At 39.3% G+C, this 13,722-nt stretch overlaps 1 protein-coding gene across 4 annotated transcripts in view; it reads left to right on the top strand.

Annotated features, from left to right (window-relative positions):
* Positions 1-13,722, top strand: part of MCM8 (minichromosome maintenance 8 homologous recombination repair factor) — a 30,373-nt gene that overhangs the window by 10,820 nt on the left and 5,831 nt on the right. For all 4 annotated transcript variants that reach the window (XM_048842530.2, XM_048842528.2, XM_048842531.2 and 1 more), the window contains exons 10-16: positions 2,753-2,904; positions 4,205-4,403; positions 5,338-5,368; positions 5,724-5,864; positions 8,862-9,003; positions 10,958-11,153; positions 11,415-11,634. In XM_048842530.2, the coding sequence (XP_048698487.1) occupies positions 2,753-2,904; positions 4,205-4,403; positions 5,338-5,368; positions 5,724-5,864; positions 8,862-9,003; positions 10,958-11,153; positions 11,415-11,634 (1,081 nt within the window). The remainder of the gene's footprint in view (positions 1-2,752; positions 2,905-4,204; positions 4,404-5,337; positions 5,369-5,723; positions 5,865-8,861; positions 9,004-10,957; positions 11,154-11,414; positions 11,635-13,722) is intronic.

Raw genomic sequence — 13,722 nt, 5'->3', positions numbered from 1 at the left:
TTTGCATTTGTGGGTTGACTTCAGTGGGGACTACTCAGAGGGTGAAATCCTAGCCTCATTGAAGTGAATGGGAGTTTTACTATTGACTTCACAGGGGCCAGGATTTCTCTGTGTGTGTGTGTAAAATTAAGTGTGTGTGTGTGTGTGTGTATATATATATATTGCAGAATTGGTGTCCTAATTTGTTTGCATTGTGGGTTTGTGGCTCTTTTGGTACAGTACCTCCATTGTTAGACAACTTCTGTAGTAATCTGACAGGTGGATGTTATCAGGGGGACTGAGTAACTGGATATCCTGTGCCTTCCTAATATCCGTATAGTGTCTCAGAAGTCATATTTTATACTTGCCGTAACCCTGCCTTCTTTTAAAGTAACACATTTTAAAAGAATGTAACCTGTTTATAGTAAACTACAAAAACTACAGCAATGTTAAGGGTCTGACTTAGACCTATGAAATAAAACAAAAAATTTTATTATTTTACTACTATAAAAATAGACTGTGAAAATGTCACCTTGTTGCTCAGCAACAGATCTGCTCCCTATGTATAATCAGTCCTACCTGTTCACTTCGGTGACTAAAATAAATTCTTCCTTGTTCAGGCTCTCTATTCTTATGCTTTACCTCTGCTGTGAAGTTGAAAAGATAGGATCAGACCTGTCAATCACCAGGCAAGGTGCTATGTCTCTCCTTCAGGAACACAACACAACTGACAGTACAGACTGCCTCCTAATAGTAGCCAGAGGTGGTTCCCAGATCTCCTGCTTTACCTGAAATACAGAGTATAGGAAATGCTTCAAAAGATTAAAATTTGGTTCCAAAATGACCCTTCTGCTTGTCTCGGCTGGTAATCTTTGTGGGCTCTTTTTCAGGGCACAGGAAGTTTGCTCCACTTTTTTCCAGGAGCTGGTCTCTTCCCCATCCCAAGCAAGAAAGCCTCACATGCCGCTCCTCTGCAGCCTTTGCTCTAGGGAGCCACTTTTTGCCTGCCTGCTCTGGCTTCCAGCCTCAGCCATACTGCTGGGACTGATAGGTGCATTTCCTATTAGTATGCAGCACCTGTGTTCTGGGATGCAGTACTCTTTCACAAGCTAGTGTGCTCCAAACCTACTTGTGAAAGGGGGCTATCTCCTATGCAGTTGCTGAGCCTGAAAGCAGACTCGAAAGGTATGTCTACACAGCAAATAAAAACCTGCAGCTGGCCTGTGCTATTTGACTCTGGCTCGTGGGGTTGGGCTGGGGGGCTGTTTCATTGCTGTGTAGACTTCTGGGCTTGAGTTGGAACCTGAGCTCTGGGACCTTCCCACCTCTCAGGAAAAGTGCAACTGTGCTGGTGCATCTGCAGAGGGTGATAGCAACTACTGTAAGGCTTAGGGGGTGTTATGCCCTCAAGGTTTACCCAGCCATTCTGTGACTTTACTGCTGCCCTCCTGAAGGAGTAAGGGGTTGGGAGCAAGTCATAATTAAGACTTATGGATTGGGGGATGGAGGAGCAATGACATATAAAAATTGCTTTTCTCCCCTCTGTTCTCCCCCAAAAGCTGAAATTAGGCGGAGCTGGCTCCTGCATTTAGAAGGATGTGTATTTAATTTTGAAGGTTATAAAATGAATATTCCACATGATAGATAAAGACTGGGGGAAAAGAATATTTAAAGGATGGATATATATATTTATAAATAAATGTAAACATATTTAGAAGGGAAAGAAAATTCACTGAAGCAAGTAGAAAAGGAGGACTTGTGGCACCTTAGAGACTAACCAATTTATTTGAGCATAAGCTTTCGTGAGCTACAGCTCACTTCATCGGATGCATACTGTGGATCTTCTGTATTTTCCACAGTATGCATCCGATGAAGTGAGCTGTAGCTCACGAAAGCTTATGCTCAAATATATTGGTTAGTCTCTAAGGTGCCACAAGTCCTCCTTTTCTTTTTGTGAATACAGACTAACACGGCTGTTACTCTGAAAACTGAAGCAAGTGTAACTCATTTCTATGTTGGAAAGTATAGAAGAGCTACAGTAGCCTACAGTGCAAATTATCATTTATTATTTGTATTTTGGTAGCATGTGGAGGCTGCAATCAGGAAAAACATCAGGGTTGTCCACATAAAGCTGTGATGGTAGGAAAACCAACATGGCTGTTTTGTAACCCAAGATTATACTTGACTACTACCGTAAAACTGGCAAAATTCATAAAACTATAACCCTGATTTCTCTCTCTGATAATCACCTCCAAAATTCTCCCTTTAGGATGATGTTTGCTTTGTCGTCACTCTAATATGGACTTTTTTTGAACACTTGAGCCAATTGCTGTAAACCCTTTTTTAAGTTAGAGGATGAAAATAAAACACAATATTAGTGTCATCAGCATTTCCCTACTCACCTCATGCAGATTACTGAAAACTGAAAACATTTTTACAGTTTGAATTTACATGTAATTGGACCTCACTGAGTTGTAGAATTGACAGTTTTAATCTAGAGTTCATAAAGTTAGGGTTCTTTGGAAATATGCTTTGAAGTATTTGCAGAAGAAAAATTGAAGTACTTATTAAGTCTCTGGTCCTGGAAACACTTAAAACTTTTGGAATTTCCTGATTTTCTTTTAACAGCACTATTTCCAATGTTATCAGTCTGTCTTCTCCCTTCTCACCAAATCAAAAATGATTGCTTTGAAGCATAAATGTGAGGACTCTTATATAAGAACTTAAACAGAAACACTGCAGACTGGTCTTTGATATGCTGTTTGTATTTTAGGGTTCAGGAACTCATGTCAGATGATCAGCGAGAAGCAGGTCGAATTCCTCGCACAATAGAATGTGAGCTGATTCAGGATCTCGTAGACAGCTGTGTCCCAGGAGATATGGTCACGATCACAGGAATTGTTAAGGTGTCAAACACCGAAGAAGGTACAGTACATCTGGTTTGAATTTTTTCTTATCGCCTTCTGAATCTTGCACAATGCTAAACAAAAGCTTACTCTTTGTTCTCTAGTTATTGATTTTTCTCTCAAAGCCTAAAGTATCACTTATTCGTTGCATTTTTTTTTTTTAGAAATAAGTAAAATGTATAGGGGAAAGCTGTTGAACAGATAAGGCTCTGTAGTGAAAAAGAGAGAGGACAAAATACGCAACTGGGAGGAGAGCAGTGTACACCTTAACATCCCCTGACCTTAACTGACTCTTGTGCAGTCGGCAGTGGGTATGTCTTGTAGCAGCACTCATGCTCTGTTAAGGGTGAGGAACTGTGTCTCAACTATCAGTACAGGCTTCTCATGTTCTAGAAAGTCAGTTGGATAGAAAGATCTTCTGTCCAGAGTAAAGCAAACAAGGTGTTCAGATGGATTCCATTTTCCAGATTTGTTTCTAGAATAGTCTTATTGAGGTTAGCCACATGACGCTTTTTATCTTTCATTTGAAGGGGGTGGTTATCAGGGTTATTTAAATAAATAAAAAATATTAAGGGACCTGTTATGGCTGCACATTCTTTCATAGCTTGCTTCTCTCTGCTTGAAAAAACCTTGCAAATGCTCTTAATTGAGAATGTTACAAAGAATTGTTATAATCAGTTGGTGAACCATGGTGCTTTATAACCGATCAGTAATTTTCTGTTAAAAATTAAACGCTATCTGTATCTTTAACATTTTTTCTATGTTTTCTGCTACAAGATTTTTATTTTAAAAAATTGTTTTAAGAATAAAATAGTGTATTTGTTTAATTTTATAGTAGATCAGGCTAAAGACACTTAGAATGTTCAGAGAGGCACAATGCTCTTTCTGTTTCCAAGGTTAAAATTTCGAATAGAATAAAATTGATCTTGCATTTCATTCAGGCCCTGATCCAGCGAATCACTTGAGTATGTGCTGAACTTTTAGTAAATTAAACAACATTCTTTTCCCTTTTATAAAGCTCTGAATCTCAATGTGTCACCAGAAGCTTTTTCTGGCTTTTTATCAGGCTTTGAGGAAGCAGCTGTTCAAAATAGTTTCCCCTAAATTATTCAAGGGATATATCTTCTAGTATTCAGGAACTGTGATCATGGGTTAGACCTTTTAATTTGCTATATGTTATCATTACTAATATGTCCCAAGTTTTAATTAGCACATGGATTTTAATATTTCTGAATTATTTTAATCACTACCTGTGCATAACTCCAATACTTAGATAAAAACATGGCTTCCTATTTTTGACCGTCTTTGTAATCTAACAGGAGCATCTAGAAACAAAAATGACAAATGTATGTTCCTGTTGTACATTGAGGCAAACTCCATCAGCAACGGTAAAGGACAAAAAGTAATGAATTCTGAAGATGGGACTAATCACCGAGTATGCATGGAGTTTTCACTTAAAGATCTTTATGCTGTTCAAGAGATTCAAGCTGAGGAAAATCTTTTCAAGCTAATTGTCAAGTATGTTGTGTCTCACACCTCTAGCAATTTAGATATAAAAGCACCACAGCTTTTCCCTTCTGGTACTTTCAAGTGTGTGGTTCATTATTTGCTATCCTACATCTTGATCCCTCTGAAGCAGTCAATCTGGGACAAGTAACTTAAATGAAGTACACCCTTGTGTACTTGTGCCTATATCCCTCTTTTAGTCCAAGGGTGGGAGGTGAAGTCAATCAAATATATTTGTAGTTTTAACTAGTTGTTGAACTTTCATTTGCCCCGGAATATAAATATTGTACTTCAAAAGAACACTGTTCTTAAAATAAGTGCATACACATGTTCACTCCTGTGGTATCTCTTTCCTTCTGCCTTTCTTCTTTCCCCTGTTTTTTAACTGCTACACTCTTTATTTTTAGATGTCTGAGACCATTGCCTCAGCAGCTTGCACATCTTGCATGGTTCTTTTCTATGCTCTGCCTATTGGAGCAGCACTGGGGGAGGGGACAGGAGAGCCAAGTTGCGGGCATGAAACAGACCATGCAGTACCACTGGAGGATTCCAGGATGCTGCAGCTAAACCTGTGGAATACAAGACCTCATTCATACTCCAGCACAGTTGAGCAATAGACTTATGATGATTAAAAGTAGTTCTGTTCCAGATATGAGTGGGTTCAGCAACCACGGTGTAACAGGTTCTTGTGTGTGTACAGATTTCAGTGGATTACTGCTCTCTATGATGACAAGCATGCTTAAGTGTCCAGAAATTTCAAGAACTTAGATAGAGCATTTAAAAAAAAAACCCAACAACCCTGGTTTTGCTGGGAATTAGACAAGAAAGTGAATTTCTATGGAACTTGTTGCAGTAGAGAAACTAGTTTTGTAATTGAGATGGGACAAATGGTAATAAGAGATTTCTATTAATCACATACTAATGTCAGATGTCTTGGGTTTTTCAGCTCACTTTGTCCTACTATCTATGGCCATGAGGTAAGTAATTTTAGAACTTTGCTTTCATTCTAAATTCAAACTTCCATTACAAATTTGCCTCAGTAAACTTCCAAGACCTTTTAAAGGTTGGCGAGGTGGAAAAAATGAATTTCTTTTTTAAAAGTTTATTTTTGCATAAACTGTTTTCTTTTTCCTGTGTCAAAACACCCATAGAAACCCCCAAATGAGAAATAAGTAGTGCATTGGGTAATGGTGGGAGTTCAGTCCCTTGTAACTTTTTTTTTTTTCTACAGGACACAATGTTTTTTTTCTGTGTCTTAATTTACTATGAAGCAATTGTTAGTAATGGTAGCTGTTGTCTAATGCTGACTAGCATTTGTATGTACCATTATAGATTGTAAAGGCAGGTTTGGCACTGGCATTGTTTGGAGGATGCCAAAAATATGTGGATGACAAAAACAGAATTCCAGTGCGAGGAGACCCTCATCTTCTGGTGGTTGGAGATCCTGGATTAGGAAAGAGTCAAATGTTGCAAGTATGGGTTCATTTACTACTATTAAACTTAGCTAATGGAGAGAGAAAGCATTTTTCCCTTTAACTCTAAACCTTTCTATTTAGTCTTTTGCTTACACACAACCATTCGTTCAGTGAGAGACTGTCCCTTTGTATATAATTTAGAAAGTCTCCCTTTAAAGTATATAATTTACTAAACCCCACGTTTTTGTCCCTAGTTGTTGTGAATTCTGACTAAAACGAACACTCACATTTTTCTCCTTTTGTCATACTCTCATTTAGACATTCACTGTTCAACATCAGTAGTTCTCCAGATAATTGCACAACCTTTCTGTTCTGTGATATGTATTTTATATTTATCTCGGAAGGGGTCTCATTTTATTTTCATTTGTCACAATGACATCGATAAGTGCGCAAGTGGTGACTTGAGTACAGCAGCCAGTATAACTCATGCAAATTGAATATCTGTCACTTCTATGGTATGCTTTTACGTAATGAATGAGGGCAAGGATGGTCCTGTGGTTGAGACACAGAACTGAGAGTTGGGAAGCCTGGATTTTATTCTTGGTTCTGCCTTTGATGCCCTGTGTGACCTTGGGAGAATCACTTGAGAGGTTTTAAATGGCACAAACAACAGTTAGGCATCTAGCTCTCAGTGACCTCCAATATTAATTTAATTGAAAATCTCCCTCTTAATCTCTTTATGTCTCAGTTTCCACATCTGCAAATGGGGAATAAAATACGTAGTTTGCAACAATTATTTTATTGAGTTTGAGTACCCCCGTGGTAAAAAGGGCTTTGAGATATTTGGACAGAAGGTCCCATAGAATCACAAAGTATTATTGTTGGAGTTACTTTTTGAGGAATAGTCATATTCAGAACGCCCAGCCTATTGTGATAACAAGGTCATGGGCTATATCTGAGACCTTTTGGTAAATCTACTGACAGTATTTTTGAGTGACACACAGGTCCTAATGACATTGCTTCAGTGGTTATCTAAGAGGAGTTAGTCTGATTATTGCTACATTCATTTAGAATTCTCATATTTCTAAGGTGCTTTTGCAGATTTTTAAAATGTGCATTATTGATATCATTTCATGTTTTTCATAACATGTCACTGTCTGGAAATTGCGTTAAGATGGAAAAGCAGTAATTTTAAGTACTATTGCCAGGAAAAAGTCATTTTCTGTGGGACTGATAATATGCACTTAATTTACTTTCTAAAGTGTATGACCTCAGTTACTATCTGGCATAAATCTCTCATGAGAGAGAAGAATCATGATAGAAAAGCAGAATAAAAGGAAAACATTGTGTTGACCGAGAAATCCAGAAAACAGGTAGATAATGTGTGAATCTTTAAAATTAGAACATGTGAGTGATAGAGGTAGAATTCAAAGAAGGAACTAAAGGAGAGGTAATTATAACGGAATACACGTTTCTTTGCTCCCCTCTCCCGGTGTCCTTCTCCCTAAAAGCATCTTCTGTTGAGAGCAGTATCTTGTCACATGTACCTTATTCTATTAACAGTATTTGCAAATCACATTCTGATCAGTATGATTCTTATGTGCTCCTTTTCAGACTAAGTAGAGCTGAGTGAGCTCTACAGTAGTCTTTAAATATTTCACTAGCCGGCACAAAGTTTTATGTTTTAAAAAGTAGGGTTGCCAATTAATTGCAGTTAACTCACATGATTAACTAAAAAAAATGAATTGCAATTTAATTGCACAATTACATTTTTAATTGCACAATTAATTTTTACAATTGCATGATTAATTTTTACTATTGGCACAGCTGTGATGATGGTTTAGAATACCTAAGCCAAGTTTGCATAAATGGCTTTTAAATAAATATTTAAACTACTTGTTCCTGTTTCACCCTAAGAAGCAGTCCATTTGCACACAATGAAAGATTTGTTTTCTCTTTCTTTACTAAATACTTTGATGTCATTCACAAAAAGTTGGCCTGCAGCCATTCTGAGATATGACAAGATCACACTGCAAGGTTTGTCCAGATCAGAATTTTTGTGGAAAAGCTTCTAGGAAAAACCAAAGCTCAGTAGTAGTTGGTGCTGATGGTCCAATAGTCAACACTTTTCCCTTGGAATCAGTGCTGAACAAATATTGTTCTGGCATAATCTTCAGGAGCATTTTGTAGCTTTGTGCTCTTTTTTTTCTTTTTTTTTTTAAATAAAACAGCTGCTGGTCACTTGGCACTAAAGGTTCTTTGGAAAAGAGCAGTGGTGTTAACTGGAGTGCACTAGCCAAATTTAACTGGAGCCATTGCTTTGTCTGCCTTCCCACATGGAAAAGGAAACTTGGAGAAATGTTATGCTGTATTTTTTTTCACTTTTCTCAAACTTCTGTAGAGACCTAATGCTTCAAGGTTGAGACAGTATCTTAACTATTAGAGACCATGAGGAGACCTTGTTTGGGGGACAGATAATCCCACATCCCACTCTTACTTCTGGGAGCACTCCTTATACCTTCCTCCAAAGCATCTGGTGCTGGCTACAATTAGAGACTGGGTACTAGGCCAGACGGACCTCCAGTCTGGCAATTGCTATGTGATGTGGCTGCATGTCAGTGATGAATGCTGTATTTGGGTGGATTTTTTTAATATCTGCTTAAGTCTGCACTGCTTTGTTTTTGAAAAATAATATCAATATAAAATTCTTTCTAATATAGGTGATCTAATTAACCCTTACAGCACCTTAATCTAGTACATCCAAATCCATGTCATGTCACATTGTCTCAAGGTTTACGATAACCTAGCAGATAGTACTTTGACCCCAAGCATGCAACCAAAAATGCTTCCTACCTTCTGCAGTTCTGGATGTATCTCTCTAGGGGTACTCAGTTAATAACTATTATACTATTGACTCACGTTAAATTGAAAAGAGCAAAAAAGGTCAAACACATAAATTTTTTCCCATTTGTGGTATTTGTCTAGTATGAGTAAGTTACAACTCCACATACTATGGTTCTGTAACTTTTTTAAAAAGTGTGATTGTTTTCCACAGGCAGTTTGCAATATTGCTCCTCGCGGTGTGTATGTTTGTGGCAACACCACCACCACCTCTGGGTTGACTGTGACTCTGTCTAGAGATAGTACCTCTGGGGATTTTGCTTTGGAAGCTGGTGCTCTGGTGCTTGGAGATCAAGGTAACACACTAAACTGCAACTAAATTGAATGGACAAATGTTTTTAGCTAAACATTTCGCTCAGATTTTCCCTCAAACCAAATAATATTTGAAATGCTAGCACTGGGATATTGAGTCTAGGATTAACATATGTATGGTGCTACTACTAACTACAGATCTGAGGCTAACTTTCTTTTTTAAATAACTTTATTCTTAAGCATAGGATCTTAAGAAATTTGCGCAAATGTTCAAAGTGTGATTCCTATCCTAAAGGATGACCCAACACTCTCACAAGTCTTGGGAGACAGGCCAGTCCTTGCCTACAGACAGCCCCGCAACCTGAAGCAAATACTCACCAACAACCACATACCACACAACAGAACCACTAACCCAGGAACTTATCCTTGCAACAAAGCCCGTTGCCAATTGTGCCCACATATCTATTCAGGGGACACCATCACAGGGCCTAATAACATCAGCCACACTATCAGAGGCTCGTTCACCTGCACATCCACCAATGTGATATATGCCATTATGTGCCAGCAATGCCCCTCTGCCATGTACATTGGTCAAACTGGACAGTCTCTACGTAAAAGAATAAATGGACACAAATCAGATGTCAAGAATTATAACATTCATAAACCAGTCGGAGAACACTTCAATCTCTCTGGTCACGCAATCACAGACATGAAGGTCGCTATCTTAAAACAAAAAAAACTTCAAATCCAGACTCCAGCGAGAAACTGCTGAATTGGAATTCATTTGCAAATTGGATACTATTAATTTAGGCTTAAATAGAGACTGGGAGTGGCTAAGTCATTATGCAAGGTAGCCTGTTTCCTCTTGTTTTTTCCTACCCCCCCCCCCCGATGTTCTGGTTTAACTTGGATTTAAACTTGGAGAGTGGTCAGTTTGGATGAGCTATTACCAGCAGGAGAGTGAGTTTGTGTGTGTATGGGGGTGGGGGGGGTGTGAGAGAACCTGGATTTATGCAGGAAATAGCCCGACTTGATTATGTAAAGAGTTGTCACTTTGGATGGGCTAGCACCAGCAGGAGAGTGAATTTGTGTGGGGGGGTGGAGGGTGAGAAAACCTGGATTTGTGCTGGAAATGGCCCACCTGATGATCACTTTAGATAAGCTATTACCAGCAGGACAGTGGGGTGGGAGGAGGTATTGTTTCATATTCTCTGTGTATATATAAAGTCTGCTGCAGTTTCCACGGTATGTATCTGATGAAGTGAGCTGTAGCTCACGAAAGCTCATGCTCAAATAAATTGGTTAGTCTCTAAGGTGCCACAAGTACTCCTTTTCTTTTTGCGAATACAGACTAACACGGCTGTTACTCTGAAACTTATTCTCTGCTGGTCTCCTCCAGCTTGGCTTCCTCCTACTGGGTCTTGGAAACCCTGATAGACTCCACTGGTCTTTGTGGACTTGGTCCCCCTTGGTGAGGATTGGGTGCGTAAAATTAGGCTTCTAAAATTTGCAGAAAGTCCTTTATTTAGGTGCTTAAGTGGCCAGATTTTCAAAATTTCTGCATGTCAGTTGACTTAAATGGGAACTGCTGGGCGCTTAGCACTTCTGAAAGACAGGCTCCTTAGTTAGGCGCCCCCTGCCCCCCCCTTTTTTTTTTTAACAAAGAATCTTGGCTCCAACTTTTTTAAATGAAAGCTTAGATTCTGGAGTGCAAGTTGGGAGTCATCAGAAAATTGTGCATGCCCAGACAGCTGTCGAGAGCCAGACCAGTTTGATCCCTGCCTCTAATACTTGCCCCTCCAGACTTACAAATCCACCAGTAGAGTCCCAGGGGCAGCATGGAAAGGAGGCAAGCCATGCTGACAGTGCTGAGGGGAACATTGCAATGAGTGGACTTTGGATTAGGCTCTAGGTGCAGTATTGGATCAGTGGCATATATTTGGACATTGACCTGTGTGTTTCCTGATACCTTTTATTCTATGTTAATTATGTTTCCAGGTATTTGTGGAATAGATGAATTTGATAAGATGGGAAGCCAACACCAAGCTTTGCTGGAAGCCATGGAACAGCAAAGTATCAGCCTTGCTAAGGCTGGCATTGTTTGCAGCTTGCCAGCTAGGACATCTATCATTGCTGCAGCAAATCCAGTTGGGGGACATTATAACAAAGCCAAAACGGTCTCTGAGAATTTAAAGTAAGCACTTTTTGAAATGTTAATTATGTGGCTTGCAAGAGGAAGTTGTTTTTTGTTTTGTTTTCTGTCAAGTCAGTTTGTGAATAATGGCACTTTAGTTTCCTGGAAGATGATGGTAGGTTTTATTATAATATTGCTTTCATTTCAGCTGTCAACACAGATTTATTTCTTGAGTCGTACTTGTGAAGCAGGATAATAGGTAAAGTTGCTCTAGAGTTCCATTGTGTCTGTTTTTATAAGCAATGTATTATTTTTGTCTAGAATGGGGAGTGCCTTATTGTCCAGGTTTGACTTGGTATTTATCCTGCTGGACACTCCGAATGAAGATCATGACCATTTGCTTTCTGAGCATGTGATGGCAATGCGAGCTGGAAAACGGGCAGTACACAGCAGCGCGGTAGTGACTCGCACCAACACACAGGATTCAAACACCTCCATCCTTGAAGCAGTCTCAGCTAAACCATTATCAGAAAAATTAAAGGTAGAATTTTCTCCTTCCATTTTATTTTGCTCATCTCCCCCGGTGTTGGATCTCAGCAGTTTCCCCTTCCACTTTCCATGTGGGGAACCAACTCCAGCCTTAAAGAGCCATGGGATGTCTATAGAAAGTCCCTATGCTCCACAGGTCCTGCCAATTGCCTGCACTAGCAGCTCTTGCAGGGTGGATGGTGGAAAAGTGGGGCAAGCCTAGTCCCCCGGAACCACCTTTACACCGTCCCACCCTGGTGAGGCTCAGATTTTGCTCAGTTTTTTTAAGTTTTACATTTTTTTGCTCTTGGGGATGGTGGTTCCTTCCTACATCTACCAATGCTACTTTGTGGATTTCCTCGCCTTCCTCCTCCGGTTTCTCCTTCCAGTTTCCACTCCCTCTGTTTTTCTCTTCTCCTTCTCCACCTGTCTACTCCCTGTCTTGTCCTACATTCTCCTCCCCCATTTCACCCCTGGTTTCTCTCCTAAATGAAAACAAGTGTAAGTGATTAACTTTCAAATAACCATATAATTTTGTTTACCCTGTTCTCACTTGTCCCACCTGCCTCCTTGTTTGGTTCTTCCCTGGTGTGTCTGTCTTTAGCCCTGATCCTGCAGTGAACACTGTGTGGGTGGGGACCTGTTGATGTCTGGGGCTCTGTGACCGGATTCCCAGGGGAGCCAGGTGAGCTCATTCAATTAGGGTGAGCTGCAAAGAATGGGGCAGACCCCAAAGCTGGTGTATATTCCAATACTTAGATTTACCAAGCCAGCACAAAACAGTTTCTTTATGACCTCACTGGTTACTCAGAAGTCAGCAACACAGTTCCCTTAAAGTAACGCAGCCTCAGGCTTCCACCTAGACACCCAAGTCAGATATGATGAGGATTAATGAAAATCTTATTCATCATATAAAAAAAATCTACCAATCCCAAGGAATAGGACACATTACCTCTTAGGTTAATGAATGTTTCAGATCTTATCCAAATACACGCTTACAGCCAACTCTTATTAACTAAACTAAAATCTATTAAGAAAGAAAAGAGCGAGAGTATGGTTAAAAGGTCACTATATATACAGACATGAGTTCAATTCTTGAGGTTCAGATTCATAGCAGAGATGGTGAGCTTTGAAGTTGCAAAGAGTTCTTTTAGAATTTAGTCCATAGGTTATAGTCCAATGTCCAATATCTTATTCAGGGTGTTCCAGCTTCGGACTGGGATCTCAATCTTTATGGCTTAGCCTTCCCCTGTATGAAATCTCAAGCAGATCTGAGATTAAAAGGATTGGGACCCAAAGGTCTTGTATATACAATTCCAGATCTTCTTTGACAGGTTGAAGTCCTTAGTTGAACAACAGGCACTCATGTGAACTTTGAAGTGGACCCATTTCCTAAGCATAGCTGGTAATTATCCACACAGATTAACACAAGGCAATTGCCTGTCTTTCCACCATTTGCAGATGATTTGCTATACACTTCAAAGAGAGATGAATACAGCGATAGTCTATGTTTACAGTTCATTTAAATGTTAAGATGTTCTTTTAATCTCTGAATTAACAGAATACAGCATAGACAGGGACTGTTTGATTACATTGTTGACCACTACCAATATATATGTAAAAAGAAAAGGAGTACTTGTGGCACCTTAGAGACTAACCAATTTATTTGAGCATAAGCTTTCATGAGCTACAGTTCACTTCATCGGATGCATATATATAAGTACACAAAAACACAAACATTATCTCCCCATATGTTTTTAAGGGTTGAATTTGAGTCATTTATTCTGCAGGATGCTTAACCCTTTCTGGTCATGTGTCATATGGGCACAGAAGTCCACTGCCCACTGGGATTAATTGCAGGATCAGAACTCTTCAGGGACCGTGTCTTACTAGGTTTATACAACAACAAGAAAAATAGAGCTTGTTCTCTTAATTTTATGGCCCAAAAAAAAATAATATCTGCCAGATTCTAATCTTAAACCACACCAATGATTTGATTCAGTATAGTCACCTTTTCAGGTTCGTTCTCATTCATTGCGAAGAGTCTTTTTGAAAGAGGACTCTTGATATTGCCCAGTTGCATTTGGCACCGTCACTTTTC

The sequence above is a fragment of the Caretta caretta genome, chromosome 3 (genome assembly GCF_965140235.1).
Source record: "Caretta caretta isolate rCarCar2 chromosome 3, rCarCar1.hap1, whole genome shotgun sequence".
NCBI classification, from domain to species: domain Eukaryota; kingdom Metazoa; phylum Chordata; order Testudines; family Cheloniidae; genus Caretta; species Caretta caretta.
The sequence above is the reverse complement of the archived record's forward strand: the minus strand, read 5'-3'. Positions and strand labels throughout refer to the sequence as shown.